This window comes from Salvelinus alpinus, chromosome 4 (genome assembly GCF_045679555.1).
Source record: "Salvelinus alpinus chromosome 4, SLU_Salpinus.1, whole genome shotgun sequence".
NCBI lineage: Eukaryota > Metazoa > Chordata > Actinopteri > Salmoniformes > Salmonidae > Salvelinus > Salvelinus alpinus.
Genome location: NC_092089.1, coordinates 66,050,416 through 66,065,604, shown reverse-complemented (window position 1 = coordinate 66,065,604; position 15,189 = coordinate 66,050,416). Strand labels below are relative to the sequence as shown.

General features: G+C 42.1%; 1 protein-coding gene across 33 annotated transcripts in view; it reads left to right on the top strand.

Annotated features, from left to right (window-relative positions):
- LOC139574176 (protocadherin alpha-C2-like) overlaps positions 1–15,189 on the top strand; it is a 305,452-nt gene that overhangs the window by 47,245 nt on the left and 243,018 nt on the right. For 2 of the 33 annotated variants that reach the window (XM_071398481.1, XM_071398457.1), the window contains exon 1: positions 3,085–5,631. The exons of 24 other annotated variants lie outside the window; for them this stretch is intronic. In XM_071398481.1, coding sequence (XP_071254582.1) covers positions 3,268–5,631 — 2,364 coding nt within the window. In that variant the 5' untranslated portion in view covers positions 3,085–3,267. Of the gene's footprint in view, positions 1–3,084; positions 5,632–6,003; positions 8,794–9,464; positions 11,980–12,633; positions 15,182–15,189 lie in introns of those variants that run through there. 7 more of the 33 variants (XM_071398478.1, XM_071398455.1, XM_071398480.1 and 4 more) reach the window with 5 other exon arrangements.

Genomic DNA, 15,189 nt, shown 5'->3' with positions numbered 1-15,189 from the left:
GTCAAATAGCCCTTAAACAGCCTGAAGGTGTGTTGGGTCATTGTCCTGTTGAAAAACAAATGATAGTCCCACTAAGTGCAAACCAGATGGGATGGTGTTTCGCTGCAGAATGCTGTGGTAGCCATGCTGGTTAAGTGTGCCTTGAATTCTAAATAAATCACCAACAGTGTCACCAGCAAAGCACCCCCACACCATCCCACCTCCTCCTCCATGCTTCATGGTGGGAACCACATTATGCGGAGATCATCCAGTCACCTACTCTGCATCTCACAAAGACACGCTGTTGGAACAAAAAAAATCACAAATTTGGACTCATCAGACCAAAGGACAGATTCCCACCGGTCTAATGTCCATTGTTCGTGTTTCTTGGCCCAAGCAAGTCTCTTCTTATTGGTGTACTTTAGTAGTGGTTTCTTTGCAGCAATTTGACCATGAAGGCCTGATTCAGTCTCCTCTGAATCAAATCAAATCAAATCTATTTATAAAGCCCTTCTTACATCAGCTGATGTCACAAAGTTCTGTACAGAAACCCAGCCTAAAACCCCAAACAGCAAGCAATGCAGGTTTAGAAGCACGGTGGCTAGGAAAAACTCCCTAGAAAGGCCAGAATCTAGGAAGAAACCTAGAGAGGAACCAGGCTATGAGGGGTGGCCAGTCCTCTTCTGGCTATGCTGGGTGGAGATTATAACAGAACATGGCCAATATGTTAAAATGTTCATAGATGACCAGCAGGGTCAAATAATAATAATCACAGTGGTTGTAGAGGGTGCAACAGGTCAGCACCTCAGGAGTAAATGTCAGTTGGCTTTTCATAGCTGATCATTCAGAGTATCTCTACCGCTCCTGCTGTCTCTGAACAGTTGATGTTGAGATGTGTCTGTGACTTGAACTCTGAAGCGTTTATTTGGGCTGCAATTTCTGAGGCTGGTAACGCTAATGAACTTATCCTCTGCAGCAGTCTTCCTTTCCTGTGACGGTCCACATGAGAGCCAGTTTCATCATAGCGCTTGATGGTTTTTGTGACTGCACTTGAAGAAACGTTCAAAGTTCTTGAAATTTTCTTATGCCTTAAAGTAATGATGGACTGTCATTTCTCTTTGCTTATTTGAGCTGTTCTTGCCATAATATGGACTTGGTCTTTTACCAAATAGCGCTATCTTCTGTACACCACCCCTACCTTGTCACAACACAGCTAATTGGCTTAAACGCATTAAGAAGGAAAGATATTACACAAATTAACGTTTAAGAAGGCACACCTGTTAATTGAAATGCATTCCAGGTGACTACCTCATGAAGCTGGTTGAGAGAACGCCAAGAGTGTGCAAAGCTGTCATCAAGGCAAAGGGTGGCTATTTGAAGAATCTCAAATATTACATATATTTTGACTTGTTTAACACTTTTTTGGTTACTACATGATTCCATTTATGTTATTTCATAGTTTTGATGTCTTCACTAGTGAAGAAAATAGTAAAAAATATATTTTTAAAACTTGAATGAGTAGGTGTTTTGACCGGTAGTGTATATGGTTGTGGTTTAGCATATTAGATGAAACATGATTTCACAACATCACTCATGAAAGTTGCTAGCCGGCTCATTTGCAGCCACAGCTTAACCCTCCTGTTGTGTTCGTTTCATGTGAATTAATTCTGTGTTCCCGGTCCAAAATGACCGCTCCATTATTGCTGATTACAAATCCATAATAATACATATACTATTACCTAATGTTGTGTTCGATCTTTTTATCAACTTAAGTTCTTGTGAACATTACAAGTTTTGAACTTCTTTTTGCGATGTATGGCCTGTAGGCCTCTTTACCTGAGCTCATACAACTCATTTTTGAGTTAAAAAAAAGCATAATGTATGGATTATTTAGACTATAACAAATACTCAGATGAAACATATTGTACTATTTATCACAGACTACTTTGTGTCAAAGTTTAACAAGGACTCTCTCCTCCTCACCAGTGTCATGATCAAGGATATGACCAAGAGCCTCACATACAGTGTATCGTTTGGTCATTGTGCTGCCACAGAATGAATTGTGAGCAAGGCCTCAAAAAAGCTTTATATACCAGAGCTGCGAGAAAAGTTATATATATTATTGAAACAATGTTGCGATTGTTTGTGAGAATGCCAACAGGTGTGGTTCCCGTGGGGGAAAGATTCTATTGGGGAAAAGTTCCCGTGGGGGTTGCCATGGAAGCCAAGAAGGGGAGTGAGGTGTGTGTGTGTGTGTGTGTGTGTGTGTGTGTGTGTGTGTGTGTGTGTGTGTGTGTGTGTGTGTGTGTGTGTGTGTGTGTGTGTGTGTGTGTGTGTGTGTGTGTGTGTGTGTGTGTGTGTGTGTGTGTGTGTGTGTTCAAACACATATGCATGTGGGGGTCTGGGAGAGGAAGTGTGTCCATCTGATGAATGGGCATGTGCCTGAACTCAATTTTATACACTAATTGTAGTCTCACCCAGTCATTTTGGACCGGGAACACCACAGGTGTACAAAAGTTAAATAAAACACCCAAAATGTTATGAAAATCATCCAAATGTATTTTGTTTGTTCAGATGCCCTGTGTGGACAAAGTCATGGAACCTTATGACAATCAGATTAAATGAACTACATTTTTCAGGGAGAAAACTTGTAAATCGGGCCGAACCACTGGTCGCAGTCCACTACAATAGTGCTGAAATGCTGTTTATTTCAACGCGATGTTTGTCTGGTGAAGGTCTGGCAAAAAGTGATGACATATAGGCCTACATGCATGTCAAGTTGATATGCTCTTCATTTATATAAATATATCTCAATATTTTCTTCAGTCGGGGTGGGACGCTTGTTACACACTCCAGTAAATGAGGTCCCGGGCTATGCATCATGGTTTGTAGACCTCAGTCAACTGTATTCCGACTTTCTTAATCCACACAACTTTTTCAGTACGGTTTTATGCGATTTGTATTTTTATTATATACCATGAATAAGCTTGAACGATAGTGCACTCTGAGATAGAATCGCATGGTGTCAGTACACAACTAGAATAACGCTCCTGGTAGACTTCCACTCGTCATACTTTTGAGTACACCCCCTTGCTGGTTTCGTATCTTATTCAGTCGCCGGAAGAACACAGTCGTGAGCTTCGTGGGGAGAATAAGATTTCAATTATATATTCTGAGAACACTATTGGATAATGAGCTTTGGTCCTATCCGAATATAATGAATAGACAACTGTCATCAATGGAGGAATAGTGGAAGTGCTGTGGATTATTGTTATTTATCTTGAAAACATGGAACAAAGAGGATGCCGGGCATGGCTGGAGCGACGGCAATGGGTTGTGTTCATGGTTGCTTTGGTTCTCTTTTGGAGCGGGACTTCAGCTCAGATAAGATACTCCATCTCTGAAGAGCTTAAGGAAGGAACTGTCGTTGGGAATATAGCTAAGGATTTGGGTATAGAGCTAAGCACATTGAAGGAAAGGGGATTTCGAATCGTATCTGGCTCGACTGATCCCCTTTTCCAGGTAAACCAGAATGACGGCATCTTGTACGTGAACCAAAAAATAGACCGAGAGGAGGTGTGTGAACGGAGCAGCGTGTGTTTGATCAACCTGAAAACCGTTCTAGAGAACCCGCTGGAGATACATTATGTCGCGGTGGAGGTGTTAGATGTGAACGACCATTCTCCCAGCTTTCCCGAGACAGAGAAACGGTTAGAGATTTCAGAGTCTGCGGTACCTGGGGCTCGATTTCAGCTTAATGCTGCTCATGATCGAGATGGAGGCAGTTATTCTATGCAACAGTATAAACTCAGCCCCAATGATCATTTTCGTTTGGAAGTTAAAGATCGAGGTGAGGACCGCAAAACCCCTACTTTGATTTTACAGAAGGCGTTAGATAGAGAGGCCATACGGAGCCATAGATTACTGCTCACGGCTATTGATGGAGGTAAACCTCCTAGATCTGGAGACATGAGAATAACTGTAGATGTATTAGACGTAAACGATAACACCCCTGTCTTTACTATGGAGGTATACTCTGTAACGCTGAATGAAAATGCCCCTTTAGGCACAACAGTCATACAGATGAACGCGACTGATTTGGACGAAGGTTCAAATGGTGAAATAATGTATTCTTTCGCCAACGACGTGGACGGTAGAGTACGGAAACGTTTTGATTTAGACTGCATTACCGGGGAAATAATTGTAAAGGGTGTTATTAATTTCGAGGAAAATAACAGTTTTGAGATTGATATTCAGGCATCAGACAAGGGGACAGCTCCTTTGACAACTGACAAAACTATTATTATCCATGTAATTGACGTTAATGACAATGCACCGGAGATTGAAGTGACATCTTTCTCTAACGCAATCCCTGAGGATTCCAAACCCGGAACTACTGTGGCACTGATCAGTGTTAATGATTTGGACTCTGGTCTCAATGGCAAAGTTCTTTGCTCGCTACTTGAAGATGTACCTTTCAAACTAATTCCCTCTTTACAAGATAACATGTATTCTGTAGTCACCAAGTCACCACTAGATAGGGAGAAACAGTCTGAATATGATCTAACAATAGTTGCCAAAGACGCAGGGGAACCGTCCTTGTCATCTGTAAAGACTGTCAGCGTTGTTGTATCAGATGTGAATGATAACAGTCCAGAGTTTTCACTGAGTCCTTATGCTTTCTATGTCACTGAGAATAACATCCCCGGCGCCTCAGTGTTTTCCGTGAGTGCGTCAGATCCTGACATGAATGAAAACGCACTGATTTCATATCATATTTTGAGAGATGGTGGCGAGGAAAACATACGGGCGTCTTTTCTCAACATAAACTCGGAAAATGGGAACATTTTGGCGCTAAAAAGCTTTGACTTTGAAACTTTAAAAACATTCCATTTCCAAGTTGTAGCTACAGACTCTGGAAGTCCGTCACAAAGCACCAACGTCACAGTCAACGTGTTCATTCTGGATCAGAACGACAACACTCCAGTGATCTTGTATCCAGTCAGCGCTAACGGTTCTGCTGAAGGTGTGGAGGAGATTCCCCGCAATGTGAACGCAGGCCATTTGGTGACTAAAGTGAGAGCCTATGACGCTGATATAGGATATAACGGCTGGTTATTATTTTCACTGCAGGAAGTTACTGACCACAGTCTCTTTGCTTTGGACCGCTATACAGGACAAATAAGGACACTTCGGTCATTCACAGAGACAGACGAGGCTAAGCATAAACTGGTCCTACTTGTAAAAGACAATGGGAACGTTTCACTGTCAGCAACAGCTACTGTTATTATCAAGGTTGTGGAGCCCAAAGAGGCTTTTGCTGCTTCTGATGTTAAAAGTTCAGTAAAAGACGAGGAGGAGAACAGCGTTACATTTTATTTGATCATTACTTTGGGGTCAGTTTCAACGCTTTTTCTCATCAGTATCGTCGTGTTGATTGTAATGCAGTGCTCCAAACCCACAGACTATTCCTCCAAGTATTTACAAGATGTGAATAACGACGGGACACTGTGCCACAGCATCCAGTACAGATCCGGAGACAATCGGTACATGTTAGTTGGACCCAGAATGAGTATAGGTTCTACTATTGTCCCGGGCAGCAATGGAAATACTCTAGTGATACCCGAACATAGGAGGAGAGCTTCTGGAGAGGTAAGAAGTTAAATACGTTTCTAAACACTAACCGTTTGCTTATATTTTGCTTGAGCTTGGAAATTGCCTATATTATTATTTTATAGTGTATACATGTGTCAAACATTATAGTAAAAGGGTTAGCCTATTGGATGAAACTTGATCTCATAAAATCGCTAATCGAAGTGGCTTTCCAGCTCATTCACAGCCACACTCTTGCAGTGCTTGTCGCTGTCCACAGCTGTGGTGCTGAAAGGCTATTTATTACAATGCGCTGTTTGTCAGGTGAATGTTTGCCAACATGTGATGGTGGTGTACATGCACGTCAAGTAGCTATCCTCTTTATTTATACAAGTATTGCTCAATCTTTATTCCTGTCGGGGTGGGCCACTTGTTGAATACGTCAGTAAATGGTGTCCCAGGCTATGCATCATGGTATGTAGAACTTAATCCACACAACTTCTTCAGTACGGTTTTCTGTTCGATATTTACTGTGACAAAATACTACGAATAATTTTAAACTATAGTGCAATGTGAGGTATAATCACATGGTGTCAGTACACAACTAGAATAACGCTCCTGGTAGACATCCTCTCGTCATACTTTTGAGTCCACCCCCTTGCTGGTTTCGTAGGTTATTCAGTCGCTGGATGAGCACAGTCATGAGCTTCGTGGGGAGAATACAATCTCAAATTAACATTCTGAAAACAATATTGGATAATGAGCTTTTGTCATGTTTGTTTATATAATGAATAGTCAATTGTCACCAATGAAGGAATAGTGGAAGTGCTGTGGATTATTGTTATTTATCTTGAAAACATGGAACAAAAAGGATGCGGGGCATGGCTGGAGCGACGGCAATGGGTTGTGTTCATGGTTGCTTTGGTTCTCTTTTGGAGCGGGACTTCAGCTCAGATAAGATACTCAATCTCTGAAGAGCTCAAGGAAGGAACTGTCGTGGGGAATGTAGCTAAGGATTTGGGAATAGATCTGAGCACCTTGAAGGATAGGAGATTTCGAATCGTGTCTGGTTCGACCGAGCCCCTTTTCCAGGTAAATCTGAATAATGGCATCTTGTATGTGAATCGAAAAATAGACCGAGAGGAGGTGTGTGAACGGAGCAGCGTGTGTTTGATCAACCTGAAAACCGTTCTAGAGAACCCGCTGGAGATCCATTATGTCGCGGTGGAGGTGTTAGATGTGAACGACCATTCTCCCAGCTTTCCAGATAAAGAGAAACGGTTAGAGATTTCAGAGTCCGTGTTACCAGGCGTGAGATTTCAGCTACAAGCTGCATTCGATCCAGATAGCGGACAATACTCTGTTCAACAATATAAACTTAGTCATAATGAGCATTTTCGTCTGGAAATTAAGGACCGAGGCAAGGATGCGAAAACTCCTGTTTTGAATCTACTGAAGCCGCTAGATAGAGAGAATACAGGGAGCCATAGATTACTACTTACGGCCATTGATGGCGGAAAACCTCCAAGGTCTGGGACTATAGAAATAATTGTGGACGTTTTAGATGTAAATGATAATATGCCTGTTTTCACTAAAGAGTCATACACTGCAAAACTGAATGAAAATTCTCCAATTGGCTCAAAAGTTGTACAGGTAAATGCTACGGATTTAGACGAAGGTTCAAATGGTGAGGTAGTTTACTCCTTCGGTAATAATGTGAACAGGAAATTACGTGAGCTTTTCGATGTGGATATCAACACCGGTGAAATAACTGTAAAAGGAAGGATCGATTTTGAGATAGAAGACAGCTATGACATTGATATTCAGGCATCTGATAAGGGATCTGCTCCTTTTAAAACGGACAAAAGTGTCATTGTAAATATTGTTGACCTGAACGACAACGCACCTGAGATAGAAGTGACATCATTTTCTAACGCAATCCCCGAAGATTCTAGACCCGGAACCACGGTCGCGCTAATCAGTGTAAATGACTTGGACTCTGGTCTCAATGGAAAAGTTATGTGTTCTATAAGTGAGGGCGTCCCGTTCACTCTAACGCCGTCATTACAGGACAACATGTACTCTGTAGTCACCAAGTCACCACTAGATAGGGAGAAACAGTCTGAATATGATCTAACAATAGTAGCCAAAGACGCAGGGGAACCGTCCTTGTCATCTGTAAAGACTATCAGCGTTGTTGTATCAGATGTGAATGATAACAGTCCAGAGTTTTCACTGAGTCCTTATGCTTTCTATGTCACCGAGAATAACCACCCAGGCACCTCAATATTTTCCGTGAGTGCCTCAGATCATGACATAAATGAAAACGCTCTTATTTCATATCATATTCCGAGAGACAGTGGCGACGAGAACAAATGGGCGTCTTTTCTAAACATACATTCTGAAAATGGGAACATACTGGCGCTTAAAAGCTTTGACTTTGAAACTTTAAAAACGTTCCAATTCCAAGTTGTAGCTACAGACTCTGGAACTCCGTCACAAAGCACAAACGTCACAGTGAACGTGTATATTCTGGATCAGAACGACAATACTCCAGTGATATTGTATCCAGTCAGCGCTAACGGTTCTGCTAAAGGTGTGGAGGAGATTCCCCGCAATGTGAACGCAGGCCATTTGGTGACTAAAGTGAGAGCCTATGACGCTGATATAGGATATAACGGCTGGTTATTATTTTCACTGCAGGAAGTTACTGACCACAGTCTCTTTGCTTTGGACCGCTATACGGGACAGATAAGGACACTTCGGTCATTCACAGAGACAGACGAGGCTGAGCATAAACTGGTCATACTGGTAAAAGACAATGGGAACGTTTCACTGTCAGCAACAGCTACTGTGAAGATCAACGTTGTGGAGCCCAAAGAGGCTTTTGCAGCTTCTGATGTTAAAAGTTCAGTAAAAGACGAGGAGGAGAACAGCGTTACATTTTATTTGATCATTACTTTGGGGTCAGTTTCAACGCTTTTTCTCATCAGTATCGTCGTGTTGATTGTAATGCAGTGCTCCAAACCCACAGACTATTCCTCCAAGTATTTACAAGATGCGAATAACGACGGGACACTGTGCCACAGCATCCAGTACAGATCCGGAGACAAACGGTACATGTTAGTTGGACCCAGAATGAGTATAGGTTCTACTATAGTCCCGGGCAGCAATGGGAATACTCTAGTTCTACCTGACCATAGGAGGAGAGCTTCTGGAGAGGTAAGACGTTGAAAAATACCCATTAACCCACAAATGTATTGTGCCAAGCATTGACCAATGACAGTAACATTAACATTTCAGGCCAATACTTAATTGACCAAAATGATTCTGTGAGTGTGTCAAGAATGTTGTTTTTGAGTTAGAGGGTTGTATGCAATAACCCTATATCCCACTTGAACTAATCCACAGCCACTTCAGGCTGGTCGCTGTCCATGATAGTGGTGCTAAAACGTTGCGCAATGTACAGTATATTTGCCAAAAAGTGATGACATAATCGCACGTAAAGTTAACGCATCATCCAAAAGCCTTCATCTTTCTTTGTATGAATCTTTCTCGATCGTATATACTTGTGGACACCTGTTGCATTCTTGAATAATTATTTAGTTCTTGTAAAAACATTATGATTTGATTTCAAATGTATCCATGTTTCCCATATCCATACAACTTTGGAGTAACGTTTTCTCTCGTATGTAATTGTGTCAAGATGGCGTTCAATATAGGACAAAGACAATTTAAAGTTGTAAACAATAGTGCAATTTGAAGTGGAATCACATGGTGTCAGTAACCACCTAGAGTAATATCCCTGGTAGATATCTTCTCGTCATAGTTTTGAACCCTCCCCTTTGCTGGTTTCGTAGCTTATTCAGTCGCTGGAGGATACAGTCGTCCAGCATCGTGGACAGAATAAGATCTGAAATGTACATGAATAAAACAAGTGTTGGCTTATTAGTTTTGGTATTTGGCTAATATAATGGATAGACAACTATCACCAATGAAGGAATAGTGGAAGTGCTGTGGATTATTGTTATTTATCTTGAAAACATGGAACAAATAGGATGCGGGGCATGGCGGGAGCGACGGCAGTGGGTTGTGTTCATGGTTGCTTTGGTTCTCTTTTGGAGCGGAGCGTCTGCTCAGATAAGATACTCCATCTCTGAAGAGCTCAAGGAAGGAACTGTCGTGGGGAATGTAGCTAAGGATTTGGGAATTGAACTGAGTACCTTGACGGAAAGGGGATTTCGAATCGTATCTGGCTCGACCGAGCCCCTTTTCCAGGTGAACAGGAATGACGGCATCTTGTATGTGAATCGAAAAATAGACCGAGAGGAGATGTGCGAACGGAAAAGCGTTTGTTTGATCAACCTGAAAACCGTTCTAGAGAACCCGCTGGAGATCCATTATGTCGCGGTGGAGGTGTTAGACGTTAACGACCATTCTCCCAGCTTTCCCGAGACAGAGAAACGGTTAGATATTTCAGAGTCCGTGTTGCCGGGGGCGAGATTTCAGCTACTAGCTGCGCATGACCCTGATGGAGGTCCATTCTCCGTTCAACAATATAAACTTAGTCACAATGACCATTTCCGTGTTGAGGTGAAAGACCGAGGTGAAGATGGCAAAATGCCATTTTTGGTTTTACAGAAGCCATTAGATAGAGAAGCTGTAAGAAGGCATAAATTACTTCTCACTGCTATTGATGGTGGAAAACCACCGAGATCTGGAACTATTGAAATAACTGTTGATGTATTGGATGTTAATGACAACACACCTCTATTCACTAAAGATGTTTACTCTGTAATGTTAAATGAAAACGCTCCCGTAGGCACAACGGTTATTCAGGTAAACGCCACCGATTTAGATGGTGGTGTAAACGGGGATATAATTTATTCATTTGGCAATGACGTGAAGAGCAAGCTGAAGAAACTTTTTGATTTAGACACCTTAACGGGTGAAATAACTGTTAAAGGACCAATCAATTTTGAGGAAAAAGATAGCTATCTGATTGATATACAGGCATCAGATCAAGGACCCGTTCCCCTGACAACAGAGAAAAGTGTAATAGTAAAGATAATTGACGTCAACGACAACGCGCCTGAGATAGAAATAACATCGTTTTCTAAGGCAATCCCTGAGGATTCTAGACCCGGAACCACTGTAGCTCTAATTAGTGTTAATGATTTAGACTCTGGTCTCAATGGCAAAGTGATCTGTTCTATAAGTGAGGAAGTCCCTTTCAAACTAATGCCGTCTTTACAGGACAACATGTACTCTGTAGTCACCAAGTCACCACTGGATAGAGAGAAACAGGGTCATTATGACGTCACAATAGTTGCCAAAGACGCAGGACAGCCTTCCTTGTCATCTATAAAGACTGTCAGCGTTGTTGTATCAGATGTGAATGATAACAGTCCAGAGTTTTCACTGAGTCCCTATAATTTCTATGTCAGTGAAAATAACTACCCAGGCGCCTCAGTATTTTCCGTCAGTGCCTCAGATCATGACATAAATGAAAACGCTCTTATTTCATATCATATTCTGAGAGACAGTGGTGAGGGGAACAATTTGGCATCATTTCTTAATATTAATTCTGAAACTGGGAACATTTTGGCGCTAAAAAGCTTTGACTTTGAAACGTTAAAAACATTCAAATTCCAAGTTGTAGCTACAGACTCTGGAACTCCCTCACAAAACAGCAACGTCACAGTCAACGTGTACATTCTGGATCAGAACGACAACGCTCCAGTGATCTTATATCCAGTCAGCGCTAACGGTTCTGCTGAAGGTGTGGAGGAGATTCCCCGCAATGTGAACGCAGGCCATTTGGTGACTAAAGTGAGAGCCTATGACGCTGATATAGGATATAACGGCTGGTTATTATTTTCACTGCAGGAAGTTACTGACCACAGTCTCTTTGCTTTGGACCGCTATACAGGACAAATAAGGACACTTCGGTCATTCACAGAGACAGAAGAGGCTGAGCATAAACTGGTCATACTGGTAAAAGACAATGGGAACGTTTCACTGTCAGCAACAGCTACTGTGATTATCAAGGTTGTGGAGCCCAAAGAGGCTTTTGCAGCTTCTGATGTTAAAAGTTCAGTAAAAGATGAGGAGGAGAACAGCGTTACATTTTATTTGATCATTACTTTGGGGTCAGTTTCAACGCTTTTTCTCATCAGCATCATCGGGTTGATTGCAATGCAGTGCTCCAAACCCACAGACTATTCCTCCACGCATGTACAAGATGCGAATAACGACGGGACACTGTGCCACAGCATCCAGTACAGATCCGGAGACAAACGGTACATGTTAGTTGGACCCAGAATGAGTATAGGTTCTACTATAGTCCCGGGCAGCAATGGAAATACTCTAGTGATACCTGAAAACAGGAGCAGAGCTTCTGGAGAGGTAAGACATTAAATACGTTTATATAATTACCGACTATTTTCTGATAGTGTTCGTGAGCTTGTAAATTGTGTTGATTATAATTGCATAGTGTAGGCCTATCAGGTAGTCAGAGGGTTATTGGATGTATAACATTATACCTCAACTTCGTTCATGGAAGTACCTTGGCAGTTCATTCCCATCCACTGCTCTCAGGACTGGTCGCTGTCAATGACAGTGGTGCTGAAACGCTGTGAAGTTCAACGGGCTGTTTGCCAGGTGAAGGTCGGCCTCTTTCATTGTATAAATCTTTCTCAACACTGTGTCCTATTGGACACTCGTTGCATACTTGAGTAAGTGTTGTTTTATGTTCTCATAAACAGGCGTTTTCCATAATGGTTTGTGATGTCTAGCCTAACCTCGTCCCCAGGCTATGACGCATTTCGGCGGAGGTGTCTGGGAATGAGATTACGTGTATCCCGACTTTCTATATTCATACAAGTGATGCAGTAGGCTAACGTTTCCTCCGATACGTCCAAATACCCGTAATACGATTGAATTACAGTGTAATGTGAGGTTGAATCGCATGGTGTCAGTACCCAACTAGAATAACGCTCCTGGTAGAGTTCCTCTCGTCATACTTGTGAGTCCGCCCTTTTGCTGGTTTGGTAGCTTTTATTCAGTCGCTGGAGGAATACAGTTGTGCACCTTCGTGAAGCGAATAAGATATAACATTGACATTATTGAACCACTATTGAATAATGAGTATTTATCATATTCGGGATGTAATGGATAGACAACAGTCACCAATGGAGGAATAGTGGAAGTGCTGTGGATTTTTGATATTTATCTTGAAAACATGGAACAAAGAGGATGCGGTGCATGGCGGGAGCGACGGCAGTGGGTCACCTACATGGTTGCTTTGGTTCTCTTTTGGAGCGGAGCTTCAGCTCAGATAAGATACTCCACCTCTGAAGAGCTTGAGGAAGGAACTGTCGTGGGGAATGTAGCTAAGGATTTGGGAATTGAACTGAGTACCTTGAAGGAAAGGGGATTTCGAATCGTGTCTGGTTCGACCGAGCCCCTTTTCCAGGTAAACAGGAATGACGGCATCTTGTATGTGAATCGAAAAATAGACCGAGAGGAGGTGTGTGAACGGAGCAGCGTGTGTTTGATCAACCTGAAAACCGTTCTAGAGAACCCGCTGGAGATACATTATGTCGCGGTGGAGGTGGTAGATGTGAACGACCATTCTCCCAGCTTTCCAGATAAAGAGAAACGGTTAGAGATTTCAGAATCTGCGTTACCGGGAGCGCGATTTCAGCTACAAGCAGCGCGCGACTCAGACAGTGGCCAATTCTCCGTTCAACAATATAAACTCAGTGACAATGACCATTTTCGTATAGAAGTTAAAGACCGAGGTGAAGACCGTAAAATACCGTTTTTAATTTTACTGAAGCAGTTAGACAGGGAAGTTACTATGAACCATGTGTTATTACTTGCAGCCATGGATGGAGGAAAACCAGTGAGGTCTGGCACAAGCGAAATAAAGATTGCGGTATTGGATGTTAATGACAATTCCCCGATTTTTACTAAAGACGTGTACTCTGTAAGGCTTAGTGAAAATGTTCCTATCGGTGCAACTGTCATTCAGGTAAACGCAACCGATTTAGACGAAGGTGCAAACGGCGAAGTTAGATATTCATTTGGTAATGAAGTAGATAAAAAGGTACGGGAGCTTTTCATTTTGGATTCGATTACTGGTGAAATAACAGTCAAAGGCGTGATAGATTATGAGGAAAATAATAAATATGAGATTGATATACAAGCATCAGACCAAGGACTTGCTCCCCTTACAACCGACAACAGCGTCATAGTAAAGATTGTTGACGTCAACGACAATGCGCCTGAGATTGAGGCGACATCCTTTTCGAATGCAATACCCGAGGATTCTAAACCCGGAACCACAGTCGCACTAATCAGTGTTAATGATTTGGACTCTGGTCTCAATGGGAAAGTTATTTGCTCAGTACTTGAAGATGTACCTTTCAAACTAATGTCATCTTTACAAGATAACATGTATTCTGTTATCACAAAGTCACCACTGGATAGAGAGAAACAATCTGAATATGATATAACAATAGTTGCCAAAGACGAAGGCCAGCCTTCCTTGTCATCTGTAAAGACTATCAGCGTTGTTGTATCAGATGTGAATGATAACAGTCCAGAGTTTTCACTGAGTCCCTATACTTTCTATGTCATTGAGAATAATGACCCAGGAGGCTCAGTATTTTCGGTGAGTGCCTCAGATCGTGACATAAACGAAAATGCACTTATTTCATATAATATTCTGAGAGAAAGTGGTGAGCAGAACAAATGGGCATCTTTTCTTAATATTAATTCTGAAAATGGGAATATATTGGCGCTAAAAAGCTTTGACTTTGAAACTTTAAAAACATTCCAATTCCAAGTTGTAGCTACAGACTCTGGAACTCCATCACAATGCAGCAACGTCACAGTCAACGTGTTCATTCTGGATCAGAACGACAACGCTCCAGTGATCTTGTATCCAGTCAGCGCTAACGGTTCTGCTGAAGGTGTGGAGGAGATTCCCCGTAATGTGAACGCAGGCCATTTGGTGACTAAAGTAAGAGCCTATGACGCTGATATAGGATATAACGGCTGGTTATTATTTTCACTGCAGGAAGTTACTGACCACAGTCTCTTTGCTTTGGACCGCTACACGGGACACATAAGGACACTTCGGTCATTCACAGAGACAGACGAGGCTGAGCATAAACTGGTCATACTGGTAAAAGACAATGGGAACGTTTCACTCTCAGCAAAAGCTACTGTGATTATCAACGTTGTAGATCCAAAAGAGGCTTTTGCAGCTTCTGATGTTCAAAGTTCAGTAAAAGATGACGAGGAGGAGAACAGCGTTACATTTTATTTGATCATTACTTTGGGGTCAGTTTCAACGCTTTTTCTCATCAGTATCATCGTGTTGATTGTAATGCAGTGCTCCAAACCCACAGACTATTCCTCCACGTATTTACAAGATACGAATAACGACGGGACGCTGTGCCACAGCATCCAGTACAGATCCGGAGACAAACAGTACATGTTAGTTGGACCCAGAATGAGTATAGGTTCTACTATAGTGCCGTGTAGTAATGGAAATACTCTAGTGATACCCAACCACAAGAGGATAGCTTCTGGAGAGGTAAGAAG